General features: G+C 50.0%; 5 protein-coding genes across 5 annotated transcripts; 1 reads left to right on the top strand and 4 right to left on the bottom strand.

Annotated features, from left to right (window-relative positions):
* Positions 1-20: 20 nt before the first annotated feature.
* On the bottom strand, positions 21-1,135 carry PFICI_04590 (uncharacterized protein; the record flags this gene model as incomplete). Its single annotated transcript, XM_007833171.1, has 3 exons — positions 21-83; positions 156-467; positions 668-1,135. The coding sequence occupies 3 exons, from the start codon at positions 1,133-1,135 to the stop codon at positions 21-23; spliced, it is 843 nt and encodes a 280-aa protein (XP_007831362.1).
* A 762-nt stretch (positions 1,136-1,897) lies between these two features.
* Positions 1,898-2,995, bottom strand: PFICI_04591 (uncharacterized protein; the record flags this gene model as incomplete). The annotated part of the gene is made up of 1 exon (XM_007833172.1): positions 1,898-2,995. The coding sequence occupies one exon, from the start codon at positions 2,993-2,995 to the stop codon at positions 1,898-1,900; it is 1,098 nt and encodes a 365-aa protein (XP_007831363.1).
* Positions 2,996-5,021: 2,026 nt separating this feature from the next.
* Positions 5,022-8,850, top strand: PFICI_04592 (uncharacterized protein; the record flags this gene model as incomplete). Its single annotated transcript, XM_007833173.1, has 2 exons — positions 5,022-5,185; positions 5,256-8,850. 2 exons carry the CDS (start codon positions 5,022-5,024, stop codon positions 8,848-8,850), a joined length of 3,759 nt encoding a protein of 1,252 aa, XP_007831364.1.
* Positions 8,851-9,480: 630 nt separating this feature from the next.
* On the bottom strand, positions 9,481-10,881 carry PFICI_04593 (uncharacterized protein; the record flags this gene model as incomplete). The annotated part of the gene is made up of 3 exons (XM_007833174.1): positions 9,481-9,921; positions 9,977-10,561; positions 10,630-10,881. 3 exons carry the CDS (start codon positions 10,879-10,881, stop codon positions 9,481-9,483), a joined length of 1,278 nt encoding a protein of 425 aa, XP_007831365.1.
* A 633-nt stretch (positions 10,882-11,514) lies between these two features.
* On the bottom strand, positions 11,515-12,739 carry PFICI_04594 (uncharacterized protein; the record flags this gene model as incomplete). The annotated part of the gene is made up of 2 exons (XM_007833175.1): positions 11,515-11,556; positions 11,621-12,739. 2 exons carry the CDS (start codon positions 12,737-12,739, stop codon positions 11,515-11,517), a joined length of 1,161 nt encoding a protein of 386 aa, XP_007831366.1.
* Between the last annotated feature and the right edge of the window lie 2,010 nt (positions 12,740-14,749).

The raw sequence follows: 14,749 nt of genomic DNA on the forward strand, positions 1-14,749 counted from the left end.
GACAATAGGTGGGCTACATTTTAGTCGGATTTGGGATGTATTTTCAGTTCGTTTAAACCATTCTTTTCGCCAATTTGAGAATCCTAGATTATATCCCATTAGATTCCCCAATGCACTCAACCGCCATTCAGACATTTAAGGGAAAGAAAACTCACAATCATGCCATCCCAGCCAAACCACGACAGAAACCAAGCCAGATACGTTTGACTGCCATGCCACAGGGTCCAGCGGGGCTCGGGCTTCAGCAGGTCGCGCACAACGCCCTTGGCGTAGTCGTCCACATCGTCGCGCTTGACATTGTGTATGAACTCTCTGCTCTCAATCTTGTGCGCGATCGGGGTGTAGTAGCTGTCGGCCGGCAGCTCCACAGGCGCATTCTCGTAAAGCTTGGTCTTTACACCGCCAGTGACTACTGTCACGAAACGCACGCCCAGGGGCTTGAGCTCGACACGAAGTGTGTGTGCCATCTTGTGGGCAGTGCCGTGTTAGCTTCCGTCTCTCCTTTTGATATGAGACGGAGTAGTTTTGAAGGAGATTCAAGATGGTTGTAAGCTCGGTATGAATCACGTCATCCCAGAGGAAACCGAGCATAGTTTTTGGAATGTACAAGGCTTGAGACTATTGGAGTATAGTCCGGACCAAGTGATCGCATATTTATATCACTCACTGCGTGAATTGCGGCCTTGGACGCATTATAGGCCGACTGAAACGGCAGGCAAAAGACCTCCTGTACACTCCCGATATTGGCCACCAAGCCCCGGGCCTGGATCAAAAGCGGTAGAAACGCGTGCGTCACCACAAATACGGCCGTGATATTGGTATCGATAACGCGCCGGAAATCATCCGCCTTAGAATCCGTAAAAGGCATGAAATGATGGACGCCGGCATTGTTGATGAGATAGTCGAGCGAGCCCCCCGTGGCGGCCCCGACCTGCGCCACGGCCGCGGCAATGGACGCGTCCGAGGTCACGTCCATGGCCACGGTCTCGACGCCCAGCGCCCGGAGCGACTGCATCTTTTCGACGTTGCGGGCCGTGGCAAAGACACGGCAGCCCTGGGCGTGGAACTCGGCGGCCAGGGCGGCTCCGATGCCCCCGTCGCTGCACCCCGTGATCAGAACAGTCTTTGGCGCCATCTCTTTTCGTTCTTGTAATAATGGGATCGGTTCTCAAAAGTGATGACAATAGTAAAATATTTAAAAAGACAATGGCTGCGGCCCGGAATGAACGGGAGCAATCAGAAACTCTTGAGTTGTGTACAATGACAATAGCACTTGGTCACTCAGTGGGGGCGGCTAGGGTTGAACCTCGGTTCAGTTCAGAAAAAAAGGGATGAAGCTCAAGATCGTCGACGAGGAAATAAAGCTTTTGCCCAGTAGAGATCTTTCAATGATGGAATAATCTTTACTTCTTGTTGCTATATGTGTGACTGCTGCCGTTTGTCGTTCTGAAAAGATCGAGTAGCATGCAATCATGCTAGCGTCGGATCCCCGGCTGCTACCTTTGAAACGCACTTATATGGGCAGCATGACCAACCCTCCCATACTATCGAGAGTCACTGGAGATCGATCTCATTGTTGCAACAATACTGCATGTACAGAGCTGTCGGCAGAATGGCAATGAAATATAATGTCGAGCACAGCTGATTTTCGCATATTCTTATCTCATCACAGCTTGCCAGGTAGTGTATAATGCTTCGAATTTCTCATGGTCAGAGATAGAGTATCTGGTCGTTATATGAATTCAATAAGCTTGAATTATTGATAGCACTTCAAGTCCCCGACTCCGACTCATCTTGGTCACCTTTGATTGTTTGTTGAGCTCCTTGATTTGTCTTTTGATCGACAGACCTAAAAGCCGCGGAACCTTCGTCTTTCGAAAGGTTATGGGTGTTTGCATCATTGACATAAAGTTTTAGGCCCTTGCTTCTCTGTCGCAGAGTCATCAACCCAATGTTGCTTCTGCTGAAACAATAGCGTTTGATCTCCCCAACTCCACCAGCCTGCGGTCAAATTCCTGGAGAACACCTCCAAGCCCAAATAGCCATTGGGAAGGAAATCTTCCAAGAGCATGCGGATATTTGGTTTTCGGGAATGCAAATCGGGTACAGCGAAGACGACCTTGCGTTCTGGCTGCAGTTTCTGAGAGCTGCCTCTCCGCTTAGCAAACAGCAGGCGTTCCCAAGGTTTTCTCCAAGTCGATCCAAAGTCCACAATCGGTTCCCCGTTGCTGGTAACCTTGACCCAAATCCATTCGCCGATGGGCTCTACATTCCATTGGTCGAACAAGCCACCGGGGGACTTGAGTAAATCAATCACTGCTGGTTTATTAGTAACCCATACGGCTACAATGCCTTCGAGCTTGAGATGGCTAGCGATCGGTATCAGGCTCAGGAGGTCATGCATCTCCGTCATATCATAGGTGGTGCTGTAGCTATTCTTCTTCTTCCGGCGGACGGATCTACTTGGCCATGGTGGATCTAGAACTACTATGTCAAATTGGGGTGCTGTCTTGAGAAAAGAGTCTCTCTGACTCTCAATTGAACCCAAGAGGTACTTGCTATCGGCCGGAATGTAATTGAACTCGGGCGAATCACCATGATGCAGCTCCGTAGCGCATAGCTTCCTCTTTTGCGGCACCGCAGGAGCCTCTGTGTTGTGTTGAATAGTGGTCTGGTCAGGGAGCGGCGCACAGGTTCGCGGCAAGTGCCAATCTCCATGATACGTGTCCCGTATCGCCTTATGCGCATGTCGAACGGTTTCACAGGCCATGAGCTCATCAATGAGGGCAGATGCCGATTGAGACATGTTCGGCTCCTGCGACGACTTGGACGACACCTGGTTTTGCCATGGCTTGGCCAGTGGCTGGCAAGACAGGAGCCGACGATTGGATGGCGTTGTTTGTCCCTTGGGCAGTTGTGCAAGTTCAATAGAGCGTGGTATGTCGACCAAGACAATTGATTTGTCGGAATTGGAGAAGAGAAGACAGGACGACATGATGGTGCAATGAACCGAACTTGCCTGTGCTATGGTAGCGATCGGCACCACGAACTGTGATCGTCGCCGGGTAAGGCTCTCAGGGTGGTCACAGTGTTATACAGTGGTGATTGTAAAATATTGAATCGGTTGTGACTGTCCTGGCGTGCCTGGACTGATCTTGGCTGGCCGACTGTGAGACGTCCACACTGTGCCGTATATCCCCGTAGCTGCTTCTGCCATTTGCTGTCTGGGGGGGAAAGCTTCCAAGCAGGATTGTGATGTAAGATCCGGATAAAATGGCAGGATCTGACTAGGGGAGAAATTATCAGATTGGCGGGGACCCACGTCGCACCATGACAACCCAGGTGTTCGGGTCGCTTTTGCCCACGGCAGCTCCTTTGGATTTGACAGCCTGGGAGTCAGATCTGAATCTTGAAAATGCAACATCCAAGTGACGCACCCTTTTGCACTGCTTTGTTGGCAAAATGCAACGGTCGGTTCTCGGAAGTCAATTGACTGACTGGCTGACGGGAGAGTCAATATGACTTTTCCGAATCCGGTTAGCAAGAGAAAAAGAGAGGCGCACTGATAAAGAACACATTTTGTTGGTGCACCCACTGAAGGGGAGAAAAAAGCCACTTTCGTGATATCATGTCCAATTCGGCAGCGGCAATAAATGAGGCAGCCAAACAGTTCGCCGCTCGCCCCACGTCCGAATTGTGTTCTCCTTCGGGCTCGTAGCTGGATTCAGCAGCCTGGTGACGAGGGGTCTTCCTTGGTATCGGCCAATGGTGCTAACCAAAATGGTCCCCATACCCTCCAGTATTCAAGCCTCAACGTAACCTTTTAAGCTTATAAGCTCACAACTTGCAGTGTAAATGGCGCAAGAAATGAGACCGAGATGCAAGGTTCAACACCAAAGATTTCCGCCGAGGAGTCGAGCAAGAGAGGAAAATGAAAGATGACAATTGAGCAATGTGTAGATACTTATTATGAATTATTTTTGGCTTTAGGAACTGGGTAGAGGAACACTCGTATCTTGTAAGCGCGCGTCTGTATGTCCTGTATCGTGCACTAAAACATGCCCGTCGAACCGTTGCGAATTAAAAGGGGGTCGTCTACTAGTGACAAAGCTAGCGGGGACAAACTCATTCGCTAAGAGTGCCTCTGATGTCAAGTCGCAGTTAGAACATCTGGGCCAGGGGTTAAGCAGCCGACGGGGGTCCCAGACCTTCTGATTCCAGGTTTTGCCCAACCCCAGAAGAGATGGTAATCGCAGATGCACCAATTAAATTGTCGCCTTGCCCCTAGAGACGCTCCGACAAAATCCACCCAGAATACGCCGCGTTTCATAGACGCTGCCTCTTTTCCCAATCAATATTTTCTTCCCCGGTCTTGTGCTTTGTTGCTGGTCGTTATCTGCTTCCTTTCTTTTTGTTTGGTTCGGCTTGACCCGCTTCTTGGGCGGACGGGACGATTCATCATTGCTTGCGCCCCTCGATTCCAGGTTCGGCTTGCTGTGCCGTGTAGAGCCACCTAGTGTACCTGCTACGCTACAAACAGTCTTTTCCCCCCAGACCAATGCCATGACTCCATTATTATCTAGCATCGTCTGAATCACCAACCTACGTCCAAACTGTCCACCCATTCACTCTTTCCTGGACAGAATCCTCCTTATTCAGAGCGCTACTCCGATACGACTTGAGCATGAAGAGAAACGACTCTATTTAATTTTTCTCCCTCTTCTTCTCTTCACATGCTCTACGGAGTACTGCTCTCGATATCAACCTACCCCGTACCTACCTAATTCGTCCAGCTGAACCACGCAAGCAACGTCGCCCTATTCTTGAGAAATTTTCGATTGGGCGGTACCAGTCCCATACAAAGAGGCGATCTACGACGACATCACCTGGTGGAATCGCCCGAATCAACACAATCTGCGATTACGCCAAGGACCAGTTCCTAAGTCTGCTGCACTTTATCGGTATACCAAAGGCAGAAATCGGTGCTCCAAGTCGGCGTGCCGGCAACGACATCCAGCACCATGTCGACCTCACTCAACACAACGGACCCTAGTGCGGGCACTGCTGAGAAGTCCGAAGGCATTAGTTTGGTCGCCTTTTGTACATCTCTGGCGGCTGCTTCTATATCTTTCGGCGTCCAGACAGCTCTGTTCCTGCTTTTGCGGCAAAAGTTGGCCAGAATTTTGTAAGTGCCATTGCGCATATGGCACAATTCCTTGGCATTGTAAACATGATGTGCTAACTATACACAATAGCAAGCCCAAGACTTATCTCGTACCCGAACGCGAACGGACGGATCCGCCACCAGAAAGTCCATGGGGTCTAGTAAATGCGCTCATGCGCTTCAAAGACCGGGAGATTATGAACAAGTGCGGCCTCGATGCCTACTTCTTTCTGCGCTACTTACAGACATTATTGATCATCTTTATTCCCATGGCTGTCATCATCATTCCTATTCTGATCCCGATCAACTACGTTGGCGGCATTGGCCAGGATGTTACAATCAACACTACCGACACCGATAACTCTAACAATGCAAACGTTACCGGACTGGACACACTTGCTTGGGGCAATGTGCGATCGACTAAGACTCACCGCTACTGGGCTCATCTCATCTTGGCCGTTATGGTCATTCTTTGGGTGTGCGGCGTGTTTTTCGCCGAGATGCGAGTCTTCATCAAGATCCGCCAGGACTGGCTCACAACAGCCGAACATCGTCTACGGGCTTCGGCAACGACTGTCCTGGTTAGCTCCATCCCAGACAAGTGGATTTCCGAGGAAGCTCTGCGAGGTCTATTCGACGTGTTTCCTGGCGGCATTCGAAACATTTTCCTCACACGTGACTTGACGCCGCTGCTGGAGAAAATCAAGCAGCGTGACAAGATTCACAAAAAGCTTGAAGGTGCTGAAACAGAGCTGATCCGTGAGTGCAAAAAGAACCAGCTCAAGAAAAGAGAGGCCGAGGAAAAGAAAGCGCGAAGAGAGACCAAGACCAAGAGACCGACCAAGGTGGAGAAGGCACAACGACAACAAGCAGAAGATGCTGCTGCCAAGCTGCAAGCCGAGAGTGGTGCTGGCGCCAGTAGCGGCGATCACCACGAGGTTCCTCACGATATCCACCAAGGACTAGAAGAAGCACACGAGATTGAAGAGCAGAGCGGTGAACATCACGATGCCAACGAGGGCCGTCCATCTCGCGACGAAGGTGGTATTCTGGGCATCCCGGTCTTGGGCACCGGACTATCTAAGTTGACACACGGTTTTGGCCGAGGAGCTGATGCTGTGGGCAGGACGGGGCAGGGAATCTTGGGCGGTGCCAGAAATGTCGCTGGTCAGCTTGACCATCAGATTGAGACGACGAATGGCTTTGTGACGACGATAGCACCATTCAGGCCTTCAAACGACCGCCGCCATGTTAGACTCCCTAGTGGCGAGGACTATCCCCGGCCATCTACTGCTTACTCTGAAACGCACAGAGACATGTACAATGCGCCCACCAACACAACCGCTTCGGCGCCCCTTACGCATTCGCGAAACGTGTCGGTCAACTCTCAGGGAAATGCTACCAACAAGGACAGTATCGAGATGAGGAATTTTGGCAACACGACTCGAAAGGCTAGCAACCTGGACGACATGTATATCAATGAGAAAGCTCGATGGTTTCAGTTCTGGAAGCCTCCATCTGGCGGGTTCGCTTCGCCCATCCCCCAGCGTGCCGATGATGTCGAGTTTCCTTTTGAGGAAAAGTCTGGCTGGCAAAAATTCAAAGATTCCCTTCCTTTCATCGGAAAAAAGGATGAGGAAGAACCGTATGAATATGCCAAGGCGTACGACGACGAGTTCAAAGACGATGGCGGCGAGGGCCAGCCTGAGTGGGAGAAGTGGATGAAGAAAAAGGATCGACCGACTCATCGTCTGGCAAGATTCGACTGGACACCCGATTTTCTTCCAGGGCTTCCCTTCATAAGCAAAAAGGTGGACACCATTTATTGGTGCAGAGAGGAGCTAGCCCGACTGAACCTTGAGATCGAGGAGGACCAAAAGCACCCGGAGCGTTTCCCCTTGATGAGATCTGCCTTTATTCAGTTCAATCACCAGGTTGCTGCTCACATGGCCTGCCAAAGTGTGATCCATCACGTACCTCGCCAGATGGCCCCACGAACAGTCGAAATCTCGCCAAACGACGTTATCTGGGATAACATGGCCATGAGTTGGTGGTCCGAATGGCTCCGCACTGCTGTTGTTATTGTTGTTGTCGCTGGCATGATCATTCTCTGGGCAATTCCTGTCTCGTTCACCTCGACAATCTCGCAGATCGACTCGCTGATCGACACGTATCCTTGGCTCGGTTTTTTGAAGGATAATGAAGTTGTGTACAAGGCTGTTCAGGCTCTTGCCGGTGTTCTTCCCGCCGTTCTGCTGGCTGTTCTACTTCTCCTTGTTCCCATCATCATGGATCTGCTCGCAGGCTTTAAAGGAGCCAAGACCGGATCCCAAAAGACGGAAACAGTGCAGCTCTTCTACTTTCCTTTCCTGATTGTCCAGGTCTTCTTTGTGGTTTCACTGGCGTCTAGCATTACGAATGTTTTAGGCGACTTGGCCCAAGACCCAGGCAGCATTGCAGATGTTCTGGCCACGTCGCTACCGAAGGCGGCCAACTATTTCTTCTCATACATGATTCTGCAGGCTCTGAGTACAAGCGCGGGTACCTTGCTGCAGGTTGGCGCCCTCATCAACTGGTACATCATTGCCAAGATTACCAATAACACTGCACGGAACAAGTGGACCACAAACACGAAACTTCCAAGTGTCAAATGGGGCTCGTTCTTCCCTGTCTACACCAACTTTGCTTGCATTGGTCTCATTTATTCGGTTATAGCACCGTTGATCTCGATATTCGCAATTATCACGTTTAGTTTGCTGTGGATTGCTCATCGATACACCATGCTGTACGTCAACCGGCTGACAGTTGATACTGGTGGCGTTCTGTACCCACGAGCGCTCAACCAAACATTCACTGGGCTCTACGTCATGGAGATTTGCCTCATTGGATTGTTCTTCATAGTACAGGACGAATTCGGCAAATTGGCGTGCACGCCACAAGCAATTATCATGATTGTGGTGACAATCTTGACAGCCCTTTACCAGTATCTACTCAACTACTCATTCGGCCCGCTTTTCCGTTACTTGCCCATCACATTTGAGGACGAAGCTGTCCTTCGAGATGAGGCATTCCAACGAGCACAAGACCGTCGTTTGGGATTGATCGAAGAAAGCGAAGATGGCGAGGTATCCGACAAGGAGAGACTGGCAGCTCATCCTCATCGTGGTAGCCTCCATCAAAACGGCATGGATGGAGCAGGAGAGAAGCACCGCAAGGGTAATAAGTTTACAAACTTTGCGCCTGTGAAGGGTCTTACGCACGCAGGATCACTGGCCATAAGAGGCACCAAAGTGATCAAGGATCAAACCTATGGCAGAGCTGAGCAAAGCGTCAAAACTGCGACCAAATACAGAGAAGAACGCCGGAAGAAGGATTTGGAAGCTCAACGCGCGATTGGCGAAGCGCTCTATGGTGGTTACCACGACGAAATCGAGGATTTGACCCCAGAAGAGAGAGATGTGCTTGTACAGCACGCATTCAAGCACGAAGCTCTTCGTGCTCGCCGTCCTACTGTCTGGATTCCAATGGACGATCTGGGCATCAGCGAGGATGAGATCAATCGCACGAATCAATTCAGCGACCACATCTGGATCTCGAATGAGGGTACTGCTCTGGACAGCAAGGTCCGCGTGGTGTACGGCAGAGCGCCACCCGACTTTAGCGAGCTGGACCTGATCAACCTGTAGATAAATTCAGCCCAAGAAACGGGGCAAGCCAGCACAAACAACGAACTTTAGAAGATCAGAGTCTGGTTGGGTAGACCGATTGTATATATGTATGATACGACTAGTACGATGCACATACGGAGTTTGGGGGAAGCGACCAAGAATACATGTTTCCATCACTTGCTTTTTTTTTTTTTTTTTTGGCCTTGCTGCTGCATATGGCGATCTGTATGAACCAATGAGTTGCGGCGGCGTCCACAAACCAACAGCAATCAGAAATATACAAAATAATTATATCGTCTCTCCTGTCTGTAGATCTACAGTGATAAGATAATAAGTGTGCTGACATGGACAAACTCCGTACACCCGAGACTGTTACTCATACTTGATGTGAAGAGCTGTACCAGAGTCCATCTACTGTCCTATGGCAAGCATTCCCGTCTCCCCCCGGTGATTCATTTCGATATAGTATCGGCTGTAATTCCTAAGGCTGAGCTAGTTGATCCTTAAAACATGTACTACTCTGAACTAGCTCTGTAGGATCAGCGCTTCTCTTGCCCAGATGCCATTGTGCGCCATCGGCAAAGCAAGTGGTACTCGTTAGAGTCGAGTTGAGACAAGACATACTTTACAAGCAGAATCAAATCTGCATCAACGTTTGCCCTGTTGCGAATGCTTGAATCTAGAAAACTCCCCTAGAGCCTCTTGTATATGTGCCTCCATATCCAGAAACAAAATGAAGTTCCAACGTGTGGAGATTCGTGATCTTATGTCGGCAGCGTCGAGGCCAAACTGGCCGCAAAAGAGTCGACCCGTATCACGGCTCGTGTCTACGACTTTTTGGCACCGCGGGCGGCGTATGGCGTCGTAGGCTTGGAATGCTGCGGCAATGTCGTCGGGAGAGGTGATGTTGGCAATGAGCTTGCCGAGAACCATGGCATCCTCGAGGGCCATGCCTGCTCCGGCGCCCATCCAGGGGGTCGAAGCGTGTGCTGCATCGCCCATGAGACAGACACGATCGTTGGCGTAGGTAGGCGTTATTTTGTGCTCCCATTGTGCGTACCTGTGGGTGTTGGACTCGCCCACTGTGAGCTGGTCCGACGGGGTTAGCATTTGCATAATGAAGAAAGACGCCAGAGGGACAAACATCTATGATTCCGCCAGCAATTGGCCCATCTAGCCAGGCATGAAGGGTCTCTGTCAAATTCTCCCGGGTCAAGACTCTCTTCCTGGAATCAGAGCGAGGCTCATCTTTGTCAATGGCGGATACTATACACTGAACCATGGTTCTGCCTTCTAGTACATCATGCATAACCATTGCACCATCACCGAGCCAGGAGTACCTTCGATCCTCACTGAAGAGCTCCTCGCCCAGCACGGCCTTTGCCTTCTCAAAGGGGACCAAGCTGCGACAATCCCAGAACCCGGCGGGTGATGCCTCGTAGTCTTCTGGCCAGGCGGCGTCTCGAAGAACATGGCGTCGTACGGAACTGAAAATCCCGTCGGCGCCAATCACGGCGTCAAATTCGTACTGGGTGTCATCTTTGAATACGAGTTCCAGGTTACTGCGATTATCAGGGGCGGTCTTGGAGTTGATGGCCACCAGTTGTTTGTTGGGATGGAGAATCTCGCCCGGCAAGGGGGCCAGGAGCTCGCGAAGAAGCGAGGCGCGGTGGACGCTTACCCCGGACTTCAAGTCAAAGATGACGGTGCCGGCATCTTTACCTGATCCCTGGTGAACAGTCAGATTCAACACTTGTGATTTTTTCACATTACTAGAACCGCCATGATGACACTCACCAAGATGGTTCGAGTCGAGCTCATGGGGACTGCGCCCGCCTTGTCGAGCATTTCCTTGTAGTCGGGCAGGATCTGATTGAGGGCCGCTTGCGCATTGGCATTGATACCGACCGCAGCGCCGCGCTCGGAGAATGCAGGTGCCGACTCAAAGACGTGGACGTCTACATGTGGCAGCCGGAACAAGGCGTTGGCCGCCGTGGCACCGGCCAATCCACCTCCGATTATGGCGATGCGGATACGTTGGGTTTCCATCTTTTGGGGTATGAAAGGAAGCAACAGTAATCTGCTGGATAGCTTGAAATGCAATTGCCGCGATACTCCAATGCGATGTGAAATAGATGCAACTTGAAGAAAACAGTGGCTTTATATTAACTTTTAATTAAAACTTGAACGAGTTTAGACCCTGTTTGGCTCCCGGTGGAGATGAAGTAGGTGAAGAGAACAATTTACTTTCCTGGGTACCGCAACATTCACTATAGGAGCCCCGCAGCAATGCAGTGCACCGTAGAATCGCCCCCAACACAAAAACTGCCCCCACGGTGACAAATATAGTATCAGTAGGAATAGGCTACATCTGAGATGAGCTCTTGGGGCCAATCAGCAACACCCAAGAATTATAGTCTCCATGTCTTCGGGTCCGAGCGAAAGAAATACTTTTAATTCATCGATTGGCCGACTGGTCCTTTCTGAGTGACGTGATGACGGAAGTTTTGCAAGTCCGGAGCAATGATTTTTAAATTTCGGATTATATGACTTGGACTCTCCTAAATTACTTCTCCATGAAATTATGCAAACAGACACAGGTAATGCGTGTGGATGCATGCTAGAACGAATTATATACACGACCATCACAACGTCAAATGAACCATTATGATTACGCCTACTTCAAGAGTACCATCCATTCCAGATAGGATTATTCAATTTAATCTGTCTCCAACTTAGTATACGGATTGAGTAGAAAATGGGGGAAATGAAAATACAATAAACTTACGTAGGATGAATTGATGCTATGCACATCATTGAGTCCCATATTAGAGCAGTCAATAGCAATCTCATGCTTGAGCATTTGCAGCGCTTTTTTGACACCGTCGACGCCGTAAATGTTGGCAAAGGCAAAGGGCCGGGCGGCACCCACGGCCTTGACGCCCAGAGCCATGAGTTTCAAAACGTCGGATCCATAGCGCACACCGCCGTCGGCAAACACGTCAATCTGCTGAAAGATGTCGGGGGATTCCTCGTGGATTTCCAGGGCCACCTCGAGAGAAGACGGGACGTGGTCGAGCTGCCGGGCGCCGTGGTTGGACAGGAAAATGGCGGGGGCCCCGTAGGCGATGGCCAACTTGGCGTCCTCGACCGTTTGGATGCCTTTGGGAATAATGGGGAGACTTGTCAGGTTTTGGAGATGCTTGTAGTAGTCCCACGTGGCGTAGGTGTAGCCAGAATCAGACGACGTGACGCTCCAGCGGGCAGCTCGGTGACGATTCCCATCGCCTGCCGAGTCCACCGTGAAGAAGATGGCTTTGCCGCCGGCCGCCTCGACCTGTTGAAAGTATGCCAGTGTGTCCTCGTCGGTGCCCTCGTTGTAGAATTGATGTCCCGTGATCTGGCCCTCGGCTTTGGCTGATGCAATCTCGTCCAATGTCTTTGTGGCATGCATGGAAGCGACGTAAAGAATATTCTCCTCTGCGGCAGCCTTGACCAGATTGAGCTCTGCATCAGCATGAGCATATCCTGCACGACCAAAGGGGCTCATGAAGAAAGGGGCAGAAAAGGTGTGACCAAAGAGGGTCGTGTTCATGTTTTGCTCAATCTGTGTGATATCGGTCAAAACACGGGGACGGAATCTCAACCGACCGTAGCTCTCGAGGTTGTTGCGATACGACCATTCTCCACCCGCGCCAGCCCGGTAGAAGGCCCAGCTGGACTCGTTGAGGTTCCTCTCGGCGACCCATTCAAAATCATTCAAGGCCTTCATCTCTGACAGGTCTGGCAGAGTGCCATTGGGGACACCAGATAAAGCGACATCAATGCCAGTATCTGCATAACTCAGGAATGGACGGGCACCGAAAGCCACAGTTGCCAAAGACAGAAGAGCAAAAAGAGACGACATTGATAATTTTTGCTGGTGCTGCATGCATTTGTGCCGTGTCATGTCTAACATACTGCAGATTGTCCTGCATTTATATCCCAACAGAGTCCATTTGGTCTGTCTTAGTTCGGTATCGTCAACCGTGTGAGTGCGGAGTAATGAACCAAGCAGGAATAAAATTGAATAGATCGAACCCACAGCAATGAGACAGCCAAGATACTTGGCGCCTTGAGGGATTATATCTAGCTATCAGGGATTTCTGGATTGTGCCCCATAGGTATCGAGCTAGAGTATAGAAAGGAAGTGTCGCTCATAATGCTATGCTTTACCCCCTTCACTTAGGTACGTCCAGATACAAACATCCACAAAGATAAACAGGCGGAATCAGAACAGAGAAATCAGAATTTAAGCAAAGACAAAGGATACTGTATAAACGCAATGTTGTAGCCGGTAGGCTTTATGTGTTCTATAGCTGCTTAACCGCAGGGGAAGCCTGTGGTATCACGAGAGCTCCCTGTTAGCAAGCTTCAAGGTGATCAGACTTGCCGGTTTTAATGGCCCACCTAAGCCAGCGGCAACTACTCTCGGTACATGCTTTAAGCTTAAGGGAAATTACAATAGGTAAACTGGTGGATCCGGGACCAGGTGATATTCCTGCAGTGGTGGCATGAGTAAACTTTTTACATGCCTGCTGAATACTAGCCTAGACCGCAGGAGCAAGAATTCATCTACTCAGGCATAAGGATCTCATGTGAGAGAACTTGAAAGGGAACACAATATTTGCACAAGTTAACTCGTGCGATTATCATCAGGGAATAATGTGGTTCTATTGTCTACTTGATGTCTGTAATCTAGTTCTATACCAAAGTGACTCTCTGCACCAGAAACCAAGTTAGAAAATGGAATAGATTGTAGGGAATCATCAAATGCACAGATCGCGCCAAGTTCCACGCCTAGTTACACGTTGATCAACTTGCTGCCCTTGTTTGCCAGTTCCGCAGAACACTCCGCACAAATTTCCACCTATTATGACTCCATCGATGACGAATCGAGACCATGGTCTGTCTAGTTGATCAATCTTCGGGGGTGGATGCATGATTGATGGAAGAATTCGGACTGCTGTCTCTCCTCTCTCCTCTATCTGTTCGATCATGCGGTCAATACTTTCTTGAAAAGTTTGCGACTTCATGAATTAGACAAGACGTGTTAAACAGTTGACACCCGCTCGAGGCTATTAATGGGATAATCTGGCTGATGTTGTTGGAACAAGTAGATCATTGGCCACAGTTCTCCGTATCGTTGAAGCTGCAAAATCCCTTCTGTCGCTAGCATGGGAGCCAAGACGGTCATAATACGGTGCCGGCAGCTCGCGGGAACACGCCGAGTAGATGTGGACCTCGGCGACAAGCCGAGAGCGGAGCACGGCGACGTACCGGCATATAGCGGAATACCTTCTCCAATATAACATCTTCTGGTCCAATCGCCTCACAATTGTGGTCGATTGCCAAGTCGCCGGAAATGAGCCGATGAGAAACATGATGCGCTTTGACAGATAAATAAGGTCTAGAACGTCGGATCAGGAAAGGGGTGGCTGCGTTACGCCCGGGTTGGATAATGCTCATGACCCTTGAGAGGAACATGAAAGCCGGCCATATCCCTGAAGAAAAACGCAGGTCCTATCAAGCATCCAAGTTTCAGTAATTCATCATAACTTTGGATCTTCAGTATGAGTTTTACTCCTTGGCCTATGGTTATAGATCTCCTCGGTTGGCTCTGGTGTGATCATTTCGTCCTTGACTGCACAAAATTCTTGGGGCCTTGATTATCGTACACCATGGAAAAGCCGCGGTGATTCAATTGAATGGAAGCTTCCCGAGAAGAGGAAGTGACTGACAACGACCTCAAGAATGATAATGTCGTACCAAGGCCGAAAGATTTGTTGGTCAGTTATACCTGTTCGACAATCAATAGAGCAGAGCGATCTGGATTAGGGAAAATTAAAATGGATATAAGCCTTCTCTCTCTCTCTCT

The sequence above is a fragment of the Pestalotiopsis fici genome, assembly GCF_000516985.1.
Source record: "Pestalotiopsis fici W106-1 unplaced genomic scaffold PFICI_Scf_3, whole genome shotgun sequence".
Taxonomy (NCBI): Eukaryota; Fungi; Ascomycota; class Sordariomycetes; order Amphisphaeriales; family Sporocadaceae; genus Pestalotiopsis; species Pestalotiopsis fici.